The sequence below is a fragment of the Necator americanus genome, chromosome V (assembly GCF_031761385.1).
Source record: "Necator americanus strain Aroian chromosome V, whole genome shotgun sequence".
Taxonomy (NCBI): domain Eukaryota; kingdom Metazoa; phylum Nematoda; class Chromadorea; order Rhabditida; family Ancylostomatidae; genus Necator; species Necator americanus.
In genome coordinates this window covers 971,873-994,622 of record NC_087375.1, presented here as the reverse complement: position 1 = coordinate 994,622, position 22,750 = coordinate 971,873, and the positions used below count along the sequence as shown (strand labels likewise).

General features: G+C 42.4%; 1 protein-coding gene across 3 annotated transcripts in view; it reads right to left on the bottom strand.

The window, feature by feature from the left end:
* Positions 1–22,750, bottom strand: part of RB195_012619 (uncharacterized protein) — a gene marked incomplete at both ends in the record, with an annotated part of 63,981 nt that overhangs the window by 41,005 nt on the left and 226 nt on the right. The window contains 31 exons of one of the 3 annotated variants that reach the window (XM_064202071.1): positions 2–4,357; positions 4,664–4,803; positions 4,860–4,988; positions 5,283–5,419; positions 6,267–6,368; positions 6,445–6,579; positions 7,224–7,382; positions 7,456–7,671; positions 7,914–8,000; positions 8,146–8,238; positions 8,294–8,413; positions 8,481–8,546; positions 9,152–9,516; positions 9,595–9,737; positions 10,453–10,610; positions 11,200–11,318; positions 11,391–11,603; positions 11,685–11,815; positions 13,265–13,436; positions 13,947–14,073; positions 14,303–14,418; positions 14,945–15,040; positions 15,171–17,348; positions 18,562–18,694; positions 19,505–19,632; positions 20,255–20,436; positions 20,507–20,580; positions 20,644–20,747; positions 21,149–21,287; positions 21,390–21,503; positions 22,594–22,748. In XM_064202071.1, coding sequence (XP_064057952.1) covers positions 2–4,357; positions 4,664–4,803; positions 4,860–4,988; positions 5,283–5,419; positions 6,267–6,368; positions 6,445–6,579; positions 7,224–7,382; positions 7,456–7,671; positions 7,914–8,000; positions 8,146–8,238; positions 8,294–8,413; positions 8,481–8,546; positions 9,152–9,516; positions 9,595–9,737; positions 10,453–10,610; positions 11,200–11,318; positions 11,391–11,603; positions 11,685–11,815; positions 13,265–13,436; positions 13,947–14,073; positions 14,303–14,418; positions 14,945–15,040; positions 15,171–17,348; positions 18,562–18,694; positions 19,505–19,632; positions 20,255–20,436; positions 20,507–20,580; positions 20,644–20,747; positions 21,149–21,287; positions 21,390–21,503; positions 22,594–22,748 — 10,587 coding nt within the window. Of the gene's footprint in view, position 1; positions 4,358–4,663; positions 4,804–4,859; positions 4,989–5,282; positions 5,420–6,266; positions 6,369–6,444; positions 6,580–7,223; positions 7,383–7,455; positions 7,672–7,913; positions 8,001–8,145; positions 8,239–8,293; positions 8,414–8,480; positions 8,547–9,151; positions 9,517–9,594; positions 9,738–10,452; positions 10,611–11,199; positions 11,319–11,390; positions 11,604–11,684; positions 11,816–13,264; positions 13,437–13,946; positions 14,074–14,302; positions 14,419–14,944; positions 15,041–15,170; positions 17,349–17,401; positions 17,445–18,532; positions 18,695–19,504; positions 19,633–20,254; positions 20,437–20,506; positions 20,581–20,643; positions 20,748–21,148; positions 21,288–21,389; positions 21,504–22,593; positions 22,749–22,750 lie in introns of those variants that run through there. The other 2 variants (XM_064202074.1, XM_064202073.1) reach the window with 2 other exon arrangements.

Here is a 22,750-nt window from a genome sequence, read left to right as displayed (position 1 = left end):
CCTTCAACAACGAGGGTTATTGCTACACTTTGCTGACCAAGAACAGCGAAGTATGTGCCTTGGTCGGACATCTTCGCCTGTGCAAAAACTACCCGATTCCACCCATCCTCACACACATCCATTTGAAGTCTTGAACTTTCTTCAAGTGGTTTTCTATCCTTCAGCCATTGAACCGCTTGTCCCGGATCGCTCACTTGGCACATCAGCACTGTTGGTTGTCCCTCCATGACAAACTGCGTTTGTGGAGGAGTAAGGATTGAAGCCACCAACTCGTCGGAAGATGGCCCCTCCACTATTAGGTAAGCAACAGGGAAGATATCGTCGTTAACCTTTAAACTGTACAATTCGTTGTCCTCCATTTGTACATTGGCAATTATAAGCACCTCCAATAGGTCGTGACTTATGCGATCCAGTTTCCCAGGATATTTCGCTATTTGTGTGTTTCCTTTATACCATTCTATCTTGCTGTTCGCTGGTAAGTAGTTGTTAAGTTCGCAAGTTATTGTAGCGGTAGAACCTAGTTTTATGACATAGCTAGGTATGTTAATGCTCCCCGTACTCATAGTATTGTCAAACTCAGAAATGGTGTTTTGTGAGAGATTAAGGGAGACCTGGGAGCGAAGAGACTTTCGTTCTTCAGGATTCGACTCGGACACAGTCACATTGAATTGCAGGGACATTTTTGAATCGTCATCAACGCTCCTTGCCATTGAATCACACTCATGAAGAGTCATTTCAACTTCACCCCAAGGGATTTCCTCCAGAGAGGCGTATATTCCGTCATGTAGACTTCTTGCTATAATTGACACAGAAATTCCTGTTCTGTTCTCGCCATCAAAATCATCGTAAGAACTCGTCTCGGTGAAGTCGTCGTAAGCGTAAGAGGTTCTTACGTTGTCAGTGCTGCCCCCCAAGACAGTTAAAGATGTGAAATTGAACTGGTCTTCGATCACTTTAATTATTAGAGAAAGATTCTCTGGCTCTTGAAATATTTCAACATCAAAAGTGTTGTCGATGGCGACATTGGCGCGTGCACATTGCTTCGTATCTTGGTAGACAATTGCGATTAACCCCTTTTTCGCGTTGGACCGAATAAAATCGAAATTCTCCGCGACATTATCAATAATGCTCCGATCAATTTCGGTCAGAACTGAGTCATCGCTCAAAATATCCGTTTCTCTGAGCCCAGTTCTAGACAGAGGTGTTGTTCGGTCTGTGTCTTCCGTCTTAATTGAGGAGGCCATTTGGGATAGAATAGTTTCCTCTAACACAAGATGAATAGTTTCATCGGAGGCCTTACTAAATTCTGCAGCGACTATAGGCTCGTACTCGTAACGCTGGTTTCCGCAAGAAGTATTCTCTGCTCCTTCTGCTGGATGGGTAAGCTGCGTTATAACTTGTTCATCATTGCAGTCAACATGGTGCTCAAGTTCGAAGGTAACAGATAAGTCTGTACAGATATCGTTCTCACCTTCGGAGAAATCAAGCAGCGCTCCAAAGCTATGCTGTGAAAGGTTGAGAGAAGCTCTCGGATGCAGCGGCACAAGTGGTGAGTTTCTATTGAACGACGAAATAGTCCCTCGAAGTAGACCGGAAGTGTCGGTGTCAGTAGCATAGTCAGACTCTTCGCAGAGTAGCTGAACCGAGCATCTACCATCGTCTGTTAGCACATTCCCTGACAACGTAACTGCACTCATCAAAGGGACCCGAACAAGAGCGTCAGCTTTGAAATGTGACGCATAAGCGGCGGAAACAATAGTACCTTCGAAGTTGGTAGTAACACTTATTTCTGCTACAGCATTAAGGCACTCCTCTACCAGATTTTCGCTTAGTTTTTCAGCTTCAATCCAACCAGTGTGAACCCGTGTCACCTCATTTCGTGATGCATCTGCTTCACTTCGCACTAGCCTCGCTCTTTCAGCACCTAACTTCAGTGAAGCGTTCAATTCTGACTGTACCCACTCTGGTTCTGACATCAGCTCAACGCTGTCGTTCTCGGACAGCGTCATCTGAGAAAGCTCCATAATCAAAGACTTTTCTAAATCACCTGAGTTCTTCTGCGATCGCGTGCAACTAAGTTGTTTTAAGAAGTCGAACGTATCTCCTGCCAAAGACCGTTTAGGTTTGCTAGGTGGACTGGGCACGACAGGTTTTTCATTTGCTTGGGAAGAAGCTTGAGAAGACTTTCTACTTGTAGAACTCTGGCTTAAGTGGCTATCCAGAGAAAGGTCTCTCTTTCTCAAATCATTCCTATTCTTTCTGGGTGGACGAACGGGTGGGTCAAGAGCACGATCAGGATCCGCGCTTACAGTGCGTCGAATACGTGGTGGAGGAATGGGAGCAGCTTCGCTTTTCATTTTCTCTACGGAAGAGTCTCTTTTTAACGTTACCTCACCGTTACTACTATCTGCTAATATTTTTTCCGAGGAAGCCTTCAGCTCAAGTGAGTATCTACACGTATCGTCACTAGTTGACATACTTGTGGAAGACATTAGAGTGGGACAGGACTCTAGTGACGATTTCTTGAAGAACATGATTGCATCAATTTTTTCACTTGCTGGTTGCTGGAAGAACTCGTAATTGACGGATACACAGACAGCATCTTTTTCAACTGCATGCGGTTGTTTCATTTTCGAAAGCGACATGACGTTAACGATACTGGTCACATGAGTCTTAACCTTTTGCAGGACATTCATTATGGCGTCAGTCCCTTTCTTGGAAAGATTTGTTCTGCAGAACGATTTAATGGTGTTCATTTCGTTATTTATCTGCACAAAAAGGTTGTGAAGTTCACGTTTTTTCTGGGTGCGACCCTTAATGATTTGTAAGGATTCTTTCGATTCTGGATCTACGTTCATGCTCTCATCGCTGATGTGGGTTATCATGTCTTCCAGGCAGGAAAGCTGTTCTTTAATGTTAGACGTCAGTGGTGTCACCCTCAGATACTCAGCACTTGGTACACGCGCTTTAACAATAGACTGTGGACGAGGTTTCGATATTCCTTCCTCGATAGCGGATGTAGATGCTGCAAGTGGTTCTTCGTTGATATTCATCACTTCAACATCTTCCATAAATGAGTTCTCAAAGTCTGACAGCTTTCTCTTTAGAAGACGTATGGGCCGTCTCATCTGCTCCATTTCTTCCTCAGCTGTTCTGCTAGGATTCAAAATCATATCAGCTAGCGTAGTCCTGAGCAATTCCTCGCTTGCCTCAGCCTGGGCCTCCGTTATAGGTTGAGAAAGCAGAAGTTGGTTTGAGATTTTATAGATAGCATCCTCAATTTCCTTCGCATTTTCGCATAGAGGAACAGTTGGAGGTGGACGAGCTGCAGAAATCTGGACAAGTTCAGCATCAACGTTCCTCGCAATCCTTTCTATTTCTTTTATTTTATTAATGAATTCTGGATCAAATGCTGGTGAATTAAACCCTTCTGATGCCGACTTTCCAGCATCGACCAACAAACGTGGCTTCGGCAAAACGGACTGTGCACGGGTTTGCTCATTATTCAGCTGAGTATTCTCATCGATATTGAAGTGTTCTGTGGGGAAGTATGCCAACTTGTCAGCTCCGCTTTGTACGTTCGACATTAGATCATCAGCAACGATCGGTTCAGGGAGAGCCTTACAAATCTTCCTTATCGATTGAGCAATATCTAGCTCAGTGTCAAACTGAAGTGAAGTCTCTAGACAAGTCTTCCTTGCTATTTCTATATCACCTCTCTCGTTAACGATGAGCTCTTCCTTTAACACTTCATTTACAGAAACTGCGATTTCTCGGCCTTTGTAGGACAATTTCTCAGGCAAATCTAATTCCCTCGGTTCACAGAATTCATTTACAAACTTTTTATCAATGGAGAGAATTGACGGCGTGTTGACGGCTGCTTCTGGTTCGGGATTGCCAGAAGGACTAACACAGATTAACGGAGCTGGATTAAACGAAGGGTCAAGACGTTTGTTTCCACATGAAAGAAGGGTGATTTCTCCTAACACACTGTCTGTGGATGTTGTCCTGCTAAGGGATAAGCTGACATCCGCTTGCTGCACTGATGGAGCGTGTAGAAATGCAAATATCTTTTTGCATTGGTTTATCTTCACCTTGACTGAGGTTTCGGATGTTTCAAAGTATTTGTGGAAAGCGTTGGTTTCTTCCATGTTTTCATTATAGTTAACTATTTTTGACAGGTCAAATTCCGAATTATATGTGATCGATGAGCGTTTGAGAGAACTCCCTTCGGACGGGAAAAGCGAGTCCGCTTTACGCTCCTCGAACTCAAAAGAATCAAAAGAGTCGGACGCGTCATCGATGAGCTCTACTAACGATGGAGCATGCTCTATGAAGCAAGATGTACGGTTGTTTCCTGAAATACAGCGGTACTCATGCTTGATCCATGCATGTGAGGCCCGCCAGACAACACACGAAAAGCACAAAACACAAAACAAAACGTAAGCTTTTCTACAGAACTGCATGTTAGCGATATGGATAGAAGGCAGAAAATGTTATTCAGAGGTGGTTGAGGCAAAGGAAACATGCCAGCGGGGCTCATTAGCGCTTGAATCATCGACGTTTTATTTTGTGATTTGCACTTGACTGATGTCGTTGCTTGACGTCCATTCGATATCAAATCGCCTTATGAATATCATCTGTTAAAAGAAGCGGCACCTACCGAGCACTTTCAAGAAACACTTGGTTTCAACCTTTCCAACAGAGTTTGAGGCTTCGCAGGTGTACTCTCCTTCGTCTTCAGCCAATACCTCATTAATCTTAAGAATGCAGACACCGTCCTCGTACACGATATCGTATTCACTACAAATATTATTTATTAGGAAGGGGTCATATCCACGATGCTTAGTTACACTTACTGTGAGTGCTGAATGACGTCGCCATCGACGTACCACTTTACTTCTGGCGTCGGCATTCCACTTACGATACATTTGAATTGCATCGTTTTTCCAACTACTGCGCTACAGTCCGTCAACGTACGAAAGAATCTGAAACGAGCAGGTCATGAAGAAATTTGCCATATTTGAAGTAAAAAGCACACAAAAATCCAAGTAAGAATATATAGAGATTATTTAATGAACATGGAAAAAACATAAAAGATAGAACATTTTAACTATGAAGCGTGAGGGTTCGACCGTACGTGAAGCTTGGCATTGCTTATAAACTTATCGATGACGTATGACAAAGCAAAATCCTTAACCATTATTCGTAAATTTTGAACTATCGCTATGTGCTTCATTTTTTTTCCGTATTACGGTTAACTACAACTAAAAAAAGCGTACTTAGGCTGTTGTTGACCGGTAGCGTATGAGGATTCTGTCCCTGACTCGGAGAACTCGGTAAAATCAGGAGAAGGCGTTCGTTTATTCTCCACTTTTTCCTCCACCGGCGAGTTCACGGTAGCCAAAATTTCGACGTTCTGAAATGTAGATACAACTGGAACCTGATCTTTCACAATTTACTAAAACTTTGAGCTTTGAACCGAACTAGGGAGGGGGAAGAAGAAGGATGCAGATGGTTTTTATTTGCATTGGTAGCAATTCTTGTGTACTCGCTCCTTTCACATCGTTTGTTCGTTTTCGTTTACTTTTTGAAATTTCTCAGTATTGTTTTATGTGAATTTTGTTGAAACAACCAGCACACATCTTTTCTTCTGCCAAAAAGAACACCAAATACACCAAGTCACAAAGTATCCGACGTTGCTTGAACCAACATCACAATCATGATCATGATCATGCTGTATAATAACGGGCTTATTCTGTTACATGTGTGTGTGTCACGAAATTCCAAAAAGGGGATGCGACGGGTCCAACGGCGTTCAATGGTGCATCGACGCTAAACAGCTACAAAATGGGGTGCGACAGGTCCTACGGCGTCGAATTGGGTGCGCCGATGTCAGAAAGCTACAAATTTGATTGAAATGGGTCCCGCCGCATCAAATTAGTACGCAATAACTTCGAGTGCATGTCGCAAAAGGTGAATGAGACGTTGCAGCCGTGCCCTAGCTGTGACCACTGCCCGTGTCGCGTTTCACATTCACGATTCCTCCGCGTATCAAGTTCCTTACACAATTGCCTCAGGTTGCTGACATGCCTTCTTCAGAGAGTGGGAAAGGGAAGCAAACGGCTGCTTAAATAGTAGCCAACAGTTTACAGTTTCTAGCTTTACAGAAAATGCAACTACTATTAATTTTCATTGATCAGAGAAAGCGAACACCACAAACATTCTGAAGTCCGGCTTCAGTCGGACGACTCGAAAAGTAGTACCTGATCTGGACAAGTTGCGTCCACTTCAACGAAAACAGCAACAACATTCTCGTCAACCTCAGAGTAACGCGAACGTCGAGACCAAACCTCTTGCTTTGTTTCCTAAGAAGAATAACGTGCACTAACATTTGAACAGAGCAAATTATATTGAAACACGTATAAAAAAAGCGTTGCTTACCTCTTCTGAATGACTGTAGATGATTTGAGATAGGTTGAATTCGGCCGCATCTTCCACATCACTTCTATACTCTATGACGAGCTCATGATGTGCAGTATTAGGCTGCTTCACCAAACTAACTGTTACGTTCTCGAGCTGACAAAAACATAAATATAGCAACAATGTTTCAGAGATTTGAATCTAAAAACATACTGAGCTTTGGTTATTTCGATTCCTTTACGGCTTAACAAAACTGTGAATCTACATAAGCCAAGCTAATATTACTTACTGTTTTGTATTGTTGTTATTTATTGTCTATTGTATTGTGCATTATGTATAATGTATGTAATTATCTAATACTACGTATAATTTTGTCCTGGTTGTCATCCTGTTATCCTTCATTCACTACTGCCCACCGCATACTCCCTTACGACCCCCTTCTCTTGCAGCCCGCTACTTCTACGACTCCCATCACACGTTCGACCAAGACATAAGCGCATTCACCAGTTGTTATGAAAAATGCCACAAAAATCATTTGAGCCCATGAGTCCAGCATCAGCGGCGCAACTGTGTTTGTAATCCCTGACTTTCAAATGCATAGGACATCTTCCCAGTAGCGATATCCGAGCCATTCTCATTAGCCTCAAAATCGCGGTCGATCAATCGCCAAGCGTGTATATTTTTATTTGTGAAAAAAGAGTTACCGAAGATCTGCCGTTACTGGCGTTACTCTTACTTGACTAACTATACCGTAAAAGAGGTATTTCTAAATGAACGTTCATGAGTTATTCTCCGCATACCTTTAGTTTGCTCGCTGCAGCAGCAACTCGCAGTAAATCTGGGATAATTTTTTCGGCATCAACGATCTTGACAACTGCTTCACTGGTCTCATTTGGTTTGAATATTTCCACTTGTGCAAACGATGATGGTTCTGTCGTTTCTGGTGAAAGTTTTCGTACCTAAAAAATGCCATAAAAGAAGCAGTTCTTGCTTGTAACATACGAGGTCGAATTAATGCAAGAAGGAACAGACCTTCTTCAAGCTTAATGTCATTGCATTCTGAAAGTTTTGCGATGCTCCTTCTAATAAGACAATTCGGTGCTCAGCGTTGGCCGACCCTTTTGATGGCGAACTGATGAGTGTGTTCGCCGAAGAAGAAGTTCCAGGACGTTGCAAGATAGTTTCCAAATCGATGAACTTCATCGTCGGAGTACTCGGTTCGGGCAAATGGAGTCCGAGTTGGATGACCTAGAACATTCCCTATCAGAACCTTGTGTAAATAACAATAATGTTGTATTTTGTGCCAGCACCATTAGCTCGTCTCCAAAACATCGTAACGAAACATTATGACAAACTAGCAAAACGTGATTTTTTTTTTACTGCCGGCTAGTACGTCTTCCTAACTAATGTGCTTTTGCAGTTTTGCCCTGCATTTTATCTTCAGTAATGCGCATTATTTTTTTAAAATAACAAAAATCCATTGAGATTACCTCCGGCTCGACAACAGTGACTGTATGGTCGAATTGCGCAGACGGCCGTCGGGCATCGATAGTGGTTGCTTCTTCATTAATCTGTTCCTATAACCGAGACCATCAGGCGGTGCAGATCCAAGTAAGTTCGGATCTCTATCTGTTTTTGACATTGTGGGAAACAGTTAATTCACGAATATGCTATAGAAATATAGTAGTTCTGACCGATAATGTAAGACCTCAAAATAGCTACCTTGAGAGAAATTGCGGATTGTACGACGATATTTTCAGATAGCGGTTGGGGAACGAGCGCTGGTAATGCCGTTCGTTTTGAAACTTCGCCTATCTGAAAGATTTCAGATCGTAGCTTTTGTCCCGAATATCATAAAAGGTTTCCATACCTTGTCTTCCTTGCCTTCGATATTGACAGATGCAGCCGACTCATCATGTACTTGCTCCTTCACCAACGGAGTAGTAGTGACTTGAAGAGTCGATTCGCTACTTAGCAATGTAGTTTGAACCTAAATGTGCATGAGCGCAGTCCATTTACTTTCTTCGATGATGTGTTGCACAAATAAAACTTAGTACTTGGTTCATAACGGTGTTAGCAAACGTTTCGGCAAACTTGGAGACCACCAACTGCGATTCTTCATCCTGGAAAAAAGAAACGTTTAGTTACTGCAGTGCTCATGATATTCTTTTTTTAACTCTCAAAGTAAAAACAATTGCATCATGTTTGAACACTGAAATGCAAAGCAGCAACATAACAGGAATTTGAAAACGAAGTAGTTCTTATGAAAGCTGAGAGCTAAAAAAAGCATTGAGTACACTTATGCATAGCTAACATTTCGTCAGCCTAACCACATGCAGCAACAAAGACAAAAAGTTGCCTCCTATTCTGAAAGACGAAAGCGTTCTACAGATAAGAATACCCATAACTCGTTTTTGACATAAGCCAACTTCAACACAGCTTCATAGACTTTTACAAGCAACCTAATTTTCAAATTATTCAAAGAAAAAAGATTCGAATATTTGTTATTCGATTTATTATTTATTATTTATTTGATTCAATTATCCTCGCTAGTTGTAGCTATTACGTCCCAAATAATGCTGTTTCCTGCTTCGGTGACACCTCAAAACCATCATGGTCACTGAACCAAGGCTTGCATCTACCACTTACAAGTTCCGATCTGATTGTTACACAAACCAAAACGATTACCATAAAAAAATTTAAGAAATCCAAAGAAAAAGTTCCTAACCTGATCAATTTTCGATTCGGTTACTGCAGCTTCGATAGGCTTCTCAACCACAATGGGTACAGCTGTCTCCTCTTTTTGGCTCGGTGCATGCTTTCGTGGTGGCGGAACAGGACGCACTTCTGTTTCTTCACTTGGTCGGTGTACTTCGGGAATCAACCCTTCAGTTGGCGCCTTTTCAGTCACCACTGGTACAGCCACAGCCGTTAGTTGTGCAGATTCACTTGCTTTTTCAGGTATATGCAATTTAATTGTTTCCTCAAACTGATCTTCTTTGTAATGAGCAAAGATGTTTGTGACAATTTGTTCACTCTCATCTTGTTTATCGTATTTAGCTAGAGTCAGACGAATGGTGTCGCTGGCTTTTTCTGGAAAAAGTACGATCATTTGATGAACATGAGTTCTCTGAAACAAACTTCGATAAGTTTTGAAAAGGTCTAACTTGCCTGGAAGAACTTTTACTTCGCTCGCCAGCACCGTTGTGCCGTGAACGTTGGTAGCATGACAGTAGTAGGTGCCTTCTTGTGCTTGGGTAACATTCTTCAAGATCAAGGTTGCAACTCTATTCTCATAACCCATGTTGATTTGTCTGAACTGATAACTATTAGTACTATTTTAGAAGGATTTCACAGCTCGTTTGAATGTTTAGCATTGAATTTATAAGTCCTTTTGTCCAATCAGTACTCGAAAACCTATTGAGCTAGGCAAATACGAACGTTGCATATGCTGGTTCTGTTAAAGTAGAGCTAAGAAAAAGCCCTGCCGTAGGGCCTACTTTTTTCGATCGAGAAACAAAAGAAAAAGTAGAAGAGTTGAACAGAACACCTCAAGCTAAATATTAACTAATAATATCAAGAATTATCATATTTGAAATTCGTAAGGAACAAGTTCTCGTTCTATGTTAGAAATGTTTAACGTGATTCGCTCTCGTGTCTCGCCTCCTAAGTATTTTTGTAAATCTGTGAATGTGTCGAGCGCCAATCTCATTTGTTCTTCCCTTGAAAAGCGCCGACAAAAGCGATTCAGTCAAAAAACTGGCCTAATCAAAGTTGATGCCAGACCTTGGTTACAGGCCTATTAACAACTACAAGACAACTGAATTTTCGTTTGCCTTTAATTTTTTAGAATAGGTAGTACTACATCAAAAGGAGTAGACATTCCCTCGTGTTCAGGCAGCCGACTGTAAGATATTCCTCACATTCACCAGTACAATGACAATTCCGTGTTTAATAAGAAGACACAAAATTATTCAAGAACTTCTTGTTAGTCGTCGAATAACAATTGACTTTTCTAGAAACACTCACTCAGTCACTTGCAACTTTTTGTCTTTAAAGTACCATTCGATGAACGGTGTTGGTGTTCCAGAAACGACAGTGCTAATTGTCACTGTCTCATTTTCCTTAACAACATATCGTTCTATTGATGTTTCGAACACAGGGGCATCCACAACGACAATTTCTTCCTGAAATGATTTCAATTATTTGTGTGCACGATCAAGAAGTATAGGAAGTGAATAACTAATACACAAGCGGAATAGCTTCCTTTAATTTATCAGTCATCGTGTAAAAATACAATCACATAAGCTTTACTTCGCTATAATCCCATTTCATAAAGATTGCTTGCAAATCAGAATGTTTAACTTTCAATGAAACTTGGGAATCTATTGATATTTGCAAAGCTTACAAAAAGCTATTACTGACTGACGTTGGCATTCTTCAGAGTTCAAAATTGATTTTTGCAAATCAACGGGCACTCATTGTTGTGGTCATTAATGGTTACTACTAGCTCTATAAGTTTTTTTCTATTCGAGCGAGGGATATGAAGAATACACCTTTTCCAAACGACGGGGCCAATGAAGTTATTTACCAACCTCATGCGACTTCATCAAAGGTAAATGGTTATAAATGTCTTCCTCACCTAAGTAAAAGTTTCGTAAGAGAACCATTACGTGCCCTTTGGATAAAATTAAAGCGAAACATAGAAAAATGGTACGCAGAGTAATTCACAGGTAGTTCTACAGCACTTTCGCCAAAACAAAATAGCCTTTTTACCTCTTCGCTTTCTTCTTCCATGATTCTTTTCACAGCTTCACGAACAGCATCCACAAATATGTTGGCAACAAGAGTACTGGCCACACTGTCCGCCACTTTCACCAGAATTTTGTATTCCTCTGAACATTTCAATAAACGTTTGGGGGAAACGGCAATTCTTTTTTTCGTTCAAATTGTCAGCAAAATTCTACCTTCATGCTTAGTGATTTCTGTTGTGGCAACGAAGTCCTCCTTGATAGTCTCTTTTAGTTGCACTGTTGACTTCTCGACAATGTCAAATGCCTCAGGTGGAGGTTCGCTTATTGTTTCTGGCTTTTCTGCTATTGTGGATCTAGATGGAACAACAACTTCACACGTGCTATGGCTCAAACCATGTTCCGATTCAGCCCTACACGTGTATATACCTAAAACACATGCTTTAGAAATCATTCAAAAAATAACATATTCCCTACAAGACTATCCAAAACATTCAACCACAACAATACCATTGTCAGATAATTGAGGTTCGTAGATGGTAAGGATTAGCGCTCCATCGGAGAACCTGTGGAACTCGTATTTTTTGCCTGGTATAAGCTCAACGTTATCTTTCCACCATGAAATCGTCGTTGTTGTAGAACTGAAATACTAGTTTTCCCACAACTATTAGTAAAATCCCACGTCACGTCTACTACATGAAGCAGCAGACCAATGCATCCATCATCAAGTGGGAAAAGGATGCCTAACTGGGAAAAAAGAAAGAATACGTTTTGTTATAGATGTTCACCCACTTGAACACACAACTGGACGAGAGAATACTGAACGATAAGGGTTGTGAGACTTTAAATTTGTCCTCTTCGCTCGACTACGCTTCACTTAGGCTGCAGGGGCGACTGGCGCCAACGATGATCACCCTTCGATCGCAGCCGCTATGCCCCACCGCGCCGCTCCCTGTGCAACCGCTTACGCAACTGCACTGAGCTACTACGGGTCGTCTCGACCATTGTATGCTATAGTTGGGTCCAAACGACATGAAGCACGGACCGTTGCGTAAGCGGCCGCGCTCGGAAGCGGTGCGGTGGAGACAACGGTTGGAGGTGGGACCATGGCGAACTGCAGAGGTGGATGGCAGCAGCGAGGATCCTTACACGATCCCAACCGCTGCGCTCTACCGCTCCGCTTCGAGCGCAGCCGCTTGCGCAAATGTCGTGCTTCATGTCGTTTTGACCCGACTATATTATGCTCTGATATGGTTGTCGACAACTCAGAACTCTCTCGAACGCTGACGAGCTGCTCTGCAGGTTAAACTGCAACAATCCCCCCATAGCGACCACTTTTCTCCCCCTTCTCCGCGCTTCAGCCAGCTTACAGTGTAACACCGATATTTTATTTAAGAATTAGATGTTTCAGGTTGTACTAAAGATGACCAACGTAATGACATGGTAACTGACCGAGATGTGTGATCTCACCATGCTCCAGAGTACCTGTAGGCAGAATTTGACCCAAATTTTCCACGCGGTTTTTAGAACGATTAGGTGAAACAGCCTCAGTTCCTAGGAGGTGCAATAGGACGGTTCGTCAATGGACGAGCGGTCGAAAATCTATAGCGTCTGTTCAACAGTCTATTCAAGTAAAACCAATGGAATAGCTGCTGAGGGAACCGGAGCGTGTAGAGGGTGGCGCGTTATAATGTACCACGGAGGAGGTAGAACGATTTCCATGCCGTTTTTCACCGTGATTAGCGAGGAATAGGCATCGTTATGCTCATACTCGTAGTCTAAAACCCGACTCTGACTCTGACTTCTGGTGCAAGAGTGTAAGCTGCTGCACTCGAAGCGGCGTGATTAGGCCCTCGCAGTTCGACTGACGTAATGAAAGACCTCACCGCAGACTACGCTCTCTACGCAATTGCACTGCAAGTCAGGTCATCTCGAGCTGATCGTAATCGCTAAGCCTATCCCTTAAGAGATTGTACCTTCATAGGCATAGTCGGGTCAGAGCGACCTGAAGCCAATTACCCAAATACACCAAACTTCGGACCGTTTTGATCCGAGTATACCTAAACATGAAATTAATTTTTAAAAGTCACCTTCGGATTCTGCACAGCAGTCTCACGTAGTTCAGCACGTACGCTCCATCGGTTTCAGCGGTGAGTTGCTCGACGAATGTTGGCGGTGCAGGTACCACAGTGGACTCATCTGCCGCGGCTGACACAGTCTCACTGGTCGTTGCTTCCTCGCGGTCTTTTCGATATGTGATTCCTGCAACTAGTTTGATCTTCGATATGATCTCTTAAAGGCAACATACCACGAATCTGATCACGTGGTTAGGGAATCCGCGGGAAAAGCTAGAGATGGGGTTGTGGATTGCGGGAATCAAGGGTGGTTCCGCTTATCTCTCGGGTCGTAAAATCGTAATCATCGTAAGAAAAAACGGCGTGAAAACTCCGTTTTTCATTGCATTGATTTCATTTGCGCGGGCCACCTTTGCGCGCGAACCGCATCCTGCTGTCGGTGCCATTCGGCGGTCGAAAGTGAAATCAATGAAAAGGTTGTTGAGGGTACCAGAAAAAACACATAGAGGATTGTTCTATCGATCGTACCTCGTAAGAACCAAAGCGTTCCCGCGCCGTTTTTTTTTCGACCATTAGGGAGCGGAACCACCCTTGTTCCCGCAATCTACAACCCCATCTCTAGCTTTTCCCGCGGATTCCCTCACCACGTCAGATTCCTGCTATGCTGCCTCCAAGCACTAGGATACTGCAGTCATACCTTCTATGTTTATGTAAGCCGCAGTTTCAGCTGTGCCATATGGATTCGTTGCTGTGCATTTGTACAATCCACTATCTTCGGGATAAACTTCGGGGTTAAGAAGTTCACAAATGCCTCCGGGAAGTATCTAAAAATATAAAGATATTTTCAGCAGTGTTATTTCCACATGGAATCACTCATTTCCAAAGATTCCGTGAGGAACTTAGCCAAAGATCATGTGGCATCGATCAACAGGTTGCGATGGCAAAAAATAGGTGAGACTCGTTTGGCGGGAACTATTTTTCTCTCAGTTCTTTGGATTTTAAGCTATCCGTGCAAAGTGTCGAAGTAAGCAGATTAGTTGAAAATGTTGTGACCTTAGTGACAACGTCCTTGTTAATAACCCATTCCTCGACGTTCACGTCGTCCTTCGACCAAATCACTGCAGCCGAAGGAACAGCCTCGATGCGACAGCGCAAAACCATTGGCTGACCTGAAGCGAATCTCACGTTCTGAATCCAGTTTTTTTTTCATGTGAAGTTTTTTTATATTTCCTTCGTTGTTTTAGAAGTCACAATTGAATCAAACTGTATTGTCTAATAATTCACCACTAGTCTACTTAGCACGCCTTCATTTCGTCATTCATATGAGTCCAAAAAGGCATATCGTCAGGCAAACTGAGGCCTCTAGCTGCTTTCGGATCTATTGATTCTAGGATTCGGAGGTTTGCCTAGGTTTTTGCTGTTGTTTTTTTTTTTTGAAAACCGCGTCTGTAAGGTCATTCACTAAAAGGATAAAGGATAATGTCACTAGCGTATCAATCGAGTAGGGATGAGCGTATAGATGAGGGGGAACCTGTTAGGATCGAGTGAGGACCCTAGGCAGCACCATTCCTAGCTACGGTTCGCCTCGATTCCAACCACTCTCTCTACCGCCCCACTTCGAACGCAACGCAACCGCTTACGCAACTGCACCGTGCTTTATGTCGTTTTGACCCGACCATATATTTTACAACTTACCATCGATGAAGGATGCCGAATGTAGGGGTTCAACAATCTTCGGTGCCGATTCTTCTGGAAGGTTTGGCGGCACCATCTCAAATGATTCATCTGGTCCTGAACAAATTTTGCAATTTATCTAAACAAAAACAAGGATTTGCAGGCATTTGTTAGAGCTGAACTTAACGAACTCAAAAAAAAAAACCACACTAATGTGATACACAGAGCAGAACTAGCTCAAACTCACTCTTGGCCACTGTCAAATTCGCTGATGATGTTGACGATCCGAACTGGTTGCTGGCCATAACGCTGAGCTCAACGTTTGTCATTTCTCCAATATTCTCTATTGTTAGGGTGCTTTCATGTGTTGTGGATTCGATTCGGACTTGGTCACCGGGTATGATCAAGAGTCCATTTGCGAACCATCCGAAATTGGAAGCTCCGCTATCCTCCCTGAGCCGAACCGTACGTGTAAGTGTGTCTCCCTCAAATAGGTGAAGACTTTGGAGTTCATTAATGAAGGTGGGTGCTTCTTTCGGCTGTTCTTTCGTCACAAGTTCCTCTTTTACTGACACCCTTTCTTCTTCCACTAACTTCATCGTTCCCGATTCCACTTTCACTGGTTCCTTGGCCACTGGAACATCTTTCAACAACTCCTTTTCGACGATAATAGTTTTCTTGTATTCTTCTTCAATAGCCTCCCTCATTACAGTATGCGACCGATTTTTCCCGTGCAGATCGCTAACTTCTACTGTAATAATGCTGCCATTTTCAATGTGTTCCTTTGTGATAAGCACTGATTTATTCCCATCGACAGTAATATGACTGTTCTGATCTGTTTTGAGCTCATTTCCGTCTAAGAGCCATGAAAAGCTAAAGGGAGGCGATCCCAATGCGACAACTTCCAACCTGACTCCTTCTCCGCGAGTGTAGGTAGTTTCCTCATGGAGAGACTGCGCAAATTTGGGAGGTGGTGGAGGTGGCGAGCTCTGTAACGGTTGTTCGTACTCGACGATCACTTTGCAAGAGCATGAGTCTTGACCCATATTATTCTTAGCAAAAACATCGTATTTTCCAGGTTGGACTTTCAGAAGGCTCAGTTCCGAAATGTTTTCAGCCACTCGGGTGATGTCAATATTCTGACTTCTCTTCAATTCGAAATTGTTTAACAACCACATGAATGTAGCTTCCGGAACTGCATCTACCGCAGCCCTAAGTTTGATAGGTTGTTCTGAAGTAGTTTTCAGCGACACCGGAAGTCGTTCAACAAAGCGAGGTGGTTTTGGCAAATCATCCCTCGCTGTGACTGAAGGCTTCCTTTTTAGTGTGTACATCGTCGGTTTCGTGGTGGTGGTGGTGGTTACAATCGTTCGTTCTTTCAACTCTTCCACGATTAGCTCTGTGGTGACCTTTGACACTGCGACGACTTCTCCAAGTGGATTGCTTGCCACCACTTTGTATAATCCTGGTGCAGGTTTCTGGAATGTGGCGATAGAAATGTTTTCCGTTGGTTGTTCTATTGAAACGAATTGTCCTGCCTTCGTCTCAAAATTGTTCACGTACCAACGGAACGTTGCCGGTGGGTTGCTGTCTACTCTCGATTCTAAGACTAATTTCTCGCCTGCAGCAACATGCACATTTTGAGTGGGCGGTGAAAGGAGTATTGGTCTTTTTGGAATGTTTTCACTAGTTTTTACTGGAATAGTTGGCTTCACAGTACTCGTAGAAGTAGTTTCTTCTTCTTTTATCTGTACTTTTATGGTAGTGTGTACTCCATTTTCTATAGTAGATTTCTCTTCTTCGACCTTCTGAATTTTTGCTTCGGTTATGGGAACGGTTAGTTCTGCCTTCTCTACAATAGCTGCAGCAGTCCGTTCACCTTCTCTAACTGTTTTTACTGAAGTTGTTGAAGGAGAAGAGTCGACACTGTCGACCATCTCCCATTCGGCTTCGTTAGCACTAGTTACCGTAACCGCCGACTGCACAATGTCGGGACCAGTCTCGGTGGTCGTTTCGGTTTCGATAGTTTCACTGTGTACTTCCTCAATGATCTCTGTTACTAAGTAAACCACTTTAGTTTGCAGTGTAGATCTTCCTTTCTCGTTGGATGCGGTAACGCTGTATTTCCCCTGTTTCACAGGAGGTTGTATCATTAGTGTGGATCGATTCGGTTCGTTAAGTATGGTGACCTTCTTGGAAGGCTTTAATTCAAATCCGTTCACATCCCATTTGAATTCAGCAGCTGGGATGGCTTCGACTTCCACAATGATGACGATTTTTTCGTTCGTATTTATCGATATTTGAGCTGGTAGTATTGTGACAAATTTTGGGGCATGGGACAGAAAGCGAGCTGCACCTTCACTGCGTGTTTTGTGCAGGGGGCGAGGAAGGCATTCTGGTACTTTGACGTTTTGTTCGCCTTCTTCTGAAATAGAATTAGTTCACACAAAATGTAAGTGAAACCTCGAGTCAAGCAACTTCCGCTGTTTCCGCTGTGCTTTCTCACTTCGATCACCTCCATGAATTAAGTCATACTAATATTTTTCTAATTAGTTATCTTTCATTAAGAGGAAACTCCTAAAACTAAACTTTTTCGGCAAAAGAAACAGGAGTTAAACCTCGTGAGTGAATGTTTTTGGACTGAATTAGGCATTCTGCGCATTCTAATACAGATTTTTTTACAACAATACTCATCTTGCTAATTTTTTATTTTTATTTTATTGGAGACATTAAATGAGCTATGAAAAATTTTTTTTTAAAAAAGGACGGAAAACGTGAGGACAAAACAAAACTGTTTTATTCAAGAAAGTTGAAAAAATAGAATTATAATATATATATATATATATATATATATATATATATATAATTACATATATCAGCTTGGAAGCCGCTGTGTAAGCCGCAAATGTATTTACTAACTACTACTGTTCTAAGATAAAAACGCTGACGTATCTTAAAGGCATCACTCTACGAATCTGAGGTGGTACGGATTTCAAGTGGAGTATTTGTGTACGGGATAGTAGATTATGGAGAGGGGGGTGATTCCGTCTATCCGAGCGCGCCAGCCGCATGCACAGGTAAGGTACCACCTCAGATCCGTGGGGTGACGGCTTTAAACGCAAAATTAATGATGTCGATAATGCTGTGCTTTGTCCACATGACTCTCTATTTTGACGATTTATAAGAAAAATATGGATCAGTAGGAACTTTAGAAATCGTCTTAGAATCATCTTGTAGAGCGAAGAATTCTCTATCGAAAGGCTTAAGACATTTTGTGAGCGCCAATTATTTCCATGTCCATTTTAGGCTTTACAAAATCTCACTAATTTCCAAATCCAATACTAGGGAAGAGAAGCCACATCGAAAATTTTTATGCACCCTTAAACTAAACAAACTAAATTATCTACTTTTAGGTCACGAAAAGATGGGAATTTTACGTTAGCTGAAGATGCTACGGTTAAGAAGGTAAGTTGTTTGACTCGATAGAGAATCGGTGAAATGTCGCATGCATACTGTGGAACTAAGGAGGATGTGTGAATGATGAAAGTCACAGCGAAAAGTGCAAGAAGGAACACGAAGACAAGAATCCGAAGATCCATCAGGTGCGTTTTAGTCACGAAGAGAGAAAAGTGTCAGACCTGAGCGATGTTGTTCAAGCGTGATTCTTTGCTTTGAAGAGTTTGGGAGTTCAACGTGACTCTCCAAATGTCGAACTCCTCTTGGCACACTTGATGAACGTTGTGCATAGTTGACTTCATAGACGTTCACCTCCTAAAGTTCTACGTTCAGTGTGCTCATAGGACTTCTGCCGCCGCCGAACGCGAACGGAAAACAGGACTAGTGCGAGGCCTCCGCAGCGGAGGCTACTAGCGCAGCTATGATATCGAGCAGCGGATGCCAGAAAGACAGGGCACCTGTCCGTGTCGCAGATGCATCGCGTCAGCGTCAGTTTAAAGGCATCACCCCACAAATCTGGAATGGTATGGATTTCCGATATACGCGGTCGTAGACTGCGTAAACGGGCAGGATTTCGCTCATTTCTTTCTAATCGGCTCGGAAAATGCGGCGCGTGCACAATGGCGCTCCAGCAGAGATCCAAGCGTTCCAGGATGCTTTTTTCTACGACGAGTCCTTCGAATTTCTATTGGAGCGCGCCACCGTTGTGCACGCGCCGCATCTTCCGGGCCGTTTTTTACGGCGATAAGCAGGAAATGAGTGAGATCCCATCCGTTTCTGGAATCTGCGACCCCGTATAATTTGTGTCCATCGTGGGGGGATGCCTTTAACGCGTTTAGCAGCTGCTGTAACTATTGCCTGCAGACAAGTATTGTGAATGTAGCGCCGATGATATGCCTATTTATAGCAATTAAAAATGACATGAAGTCTGGTGCGGTTGCGTAAGCGACTGCGCTCGAAGCGGCGCAGTGGAGAAAGCGGTTGGATACGAAGTGAGACCATCGCGAAATAAAGTAAGGAATAGTGTCACCGAGGATCCCTCCTGGAGATCTTCCGACAGCCATCGCCGCATCGCTTCGAGCGCAACCGCTTACGTAACTGCACTGTGCCTTGAGTCCACCGTACCTGACGTGTTGTTACCATATCTTCGCCATCAGGAGCACTATTTGTAGGATGATGACTGGACGACATAATGTTACGTGCAAGATGTTCTCCAGGAGCAACTGGAGGCCGCATTATTCGTGTTGGTTTTGCTAAAAAAAAAAGATATTGTTTCAGTAGAAGGTCAAAATTAATATTTTCTGGCCACATGTTGAGAGTTTTTATGATTATGTCGGGAGGAAAAACAACTAAAACACTATTGATGGGATTTTCACTTGAAGCGATCTGCTGGAACTTTTCTTTCTCTTTTTTTTTAACTTAACTTCTGAGGCAGAATAAGTTAGGTAGGAAGGAGGCTTCCAATTACTATAAAAAAATTTTATTACACAGTTATCACCATGGTTAACAGTTGTTTCTCCTTTTCTAGCATATTCGACAAAGCATTAAATTTTCTCCTATGATCTGTTACGGGTATTGCCTTATGCTTCTGACTATTGCTTACGCAAATTCACACGCAGCACGACCGTACAGCTTCTAGAGACTTCTTATTAAATTCTCTACGCCGTACGCGTACGTACGCGGTACGTTTTCTTTCAGCCGCTGTTTTTTTCTTGTTTATACATCTAGAACTAATACTTGTCGACAGTGTTCCTCACTGTCGCCACCTTTTTCCATCTTTAAAACTGCAGATGTTCCCTCAACTTGGAGATTTTCACTTTTTTAGTTTTTATTGTCATTAATCTCTGCTTACAATAGAGAGTACAAGCCATTAACCTCTGTATATCTCGATATAGCCACTGCTCATCGCTGAGCCGTGTACGTTGGACGCAACCGCCTTATACTCTCCAGAAACTGGTAGTGAGAATTTTGCGATACATCGATTTGGTGACGGATAGTAAATCTCCACTTCTGTACATGATTCGCGATATTCCCGACCGTTTGCAAACCAGGAAAACCTAGAGGAAAGAATATTCTAATGAACTGCATAAAGAACAGTGGGAAACTATTAGATTTGTTTATACAAACCGCGCTGGTGGATCAGCATCCACTTCAACATCAATAACTGCTTGTCCTCCAGGTGGAATAGTTAAGTTCGGTACCTGATACGATCACAGTTCAGTCCCGAGGTCCGTTAAATACTCGTGGTGCGTTCGTTTACCTACCTGACTGGTGAACCGTGGTGCGCGATGTATGGTGATGGTAGGCTGGCCCTCCTCCTTCGCCATACTTCGTTCCTTAACTGTCCATCCGTCTTGTTGATGTTCAACTGAAAAGACACACAGTGCTCGAAGTGATTTCCATTAGGATAAAGGATAAAGTTTCTGGACGTTAATCAATCCGCTTGGGATGCACCCCACGTTCACTTCAATTCAGAATCGTTAGAAGTTTACGAACGTGTAACTGGCCTATACAGTGACTTGCGGTGGCTAGCCGATGTGTCAAGTCAGCGTTTTTATCCTCCCAAACAAGTCTGGTACCAATTTATCTAGCCCGGAGGGATGAAAGGATTGGTGGGCGCTATGGCGGACTGGAACCTCCGATCAATCGTGCAGGAAGTGGAACCTCTAACGATTCTGAATAACCGCCACTCCACACCCGCCTTATTTCATGTACGATGTTGGCGATACGATTTCCATTAGATATCCTACAAATCATAGATCAACTCACAATTGACAGTAATATATCCATAGCTTGTACTGACTCCAGCTGGATTCCGAGCAGTGCATTTATATACGCCCTGCTCAGGCTGGTGAACAGTCAGAGTGGTAATGTTAAGGCCGTGTCGAGCTTGGAAACGTCGTCGATCCTGAACGAATGCGCTTAATTCGTCAATCTCTATGGGGACAAAAAATTATACTGAAATAATAATATAATATAAATATTACTTATATAAAAAATTATACTTCACCTGTTGAACTGGCCTATCATTACAGAACCATTCAAATATTGCTGGAGGATCTGAAGCGACCTCTACTACCAAAGTTGGAGTGTCGCTTGACAGAACACGATACGCTTTGATTACCTAAATGAGTACTTTACGTAAATTGTGTATCTTTTAGTAGAGAGGAGTGTCTTTTCTCTTTAAGTCCATTAAATTCGATTAGAATAACATTTCATTCGAACAATGTTTTTTTTTGTAAAGTCTCAAAGGCGACAGCATCACACGAGTATTCAACGTTGCCGATTTGAAATTTTTTTCTTGATTCCACAAGTCAATCAAACAAACTCAAACAATCTTAGCAAAAACAAAATCAAACAATCTTAGCAAAGTTTTCTTACGATTATGAAGATCTCCGACTTGCGATACAGCTTTGTCGGTTGTCTCAAAAGTTCTTGATATCCTTGCTTGTTTTTGGATCGCATTCATTCAAAATAGCTTTAAGTGCACCAACGCGATTTACGCGGAATTATAGCAAGATTTTTTATTTTATTTTTTTATTATTTTATTTTTTTTATTTTATCAAAAAAGTGTCATTGGTTTCGTTTTTATGCTTCTTTAGTTATTTCTAACTGTATTTTGCTTCCTTAAGTGTTTCCTCATTTTCTTCTTATTTTCTTTTTTTTTTCTTGAGCGCAGAGGGACCACAACAACTCTTTTTTTTTGCCGTTTTGGAATAGGATTGCTCGTGCACAGGATGAATGGAAATTTAAGTGCTTTTGACACTTAAACTAATGGAACTGTTCGTCAATATCTAAACATGAGCGAGTACTACTAAAAATGAAGTTTTTTTACAGACACTTTTCCCGGGTAGCATGGATTGTAAGCCAGCCCATCATGCAGCGCCGACGACGAACATCAGGTGAGCTCATCGTTTACTACGAACATGCACCGATTTGAATTACAGCGAAAAGTGAAGCAGTTTCCTTCGCCGCTTTTTTTTTGTTTCTAAAAATAATTGTTGAAAGTGTTGGTGCCTATATTATATCATGCTCGCTCCTTACCCCCATTAAGTTAGTCATCTATAGAATTTTGTTCAAACACAATCCTAGATGAGAGCAATCCATCGTTCACATGAGACAAACTGATCCAGAAGTGAACAGATCCATTCTTCGTCATCAGGTGATCAGGTGATTTCACTAACTCAGTATCTAACGTTTTTTTGGGAACTCACCTGAATGAATTTAGGCGGTGCAGCTGTGACAAAACTTGTGATCTCGCTACTCCAGTGCTCCTCAGTGAAGGATTCTGATTGTGACCCGCTCGACCGCATCAAATGTGTCTCTGCCACCGTCGCCTTGTTCCCCGAACGAAATATTGCCTCTCGATCT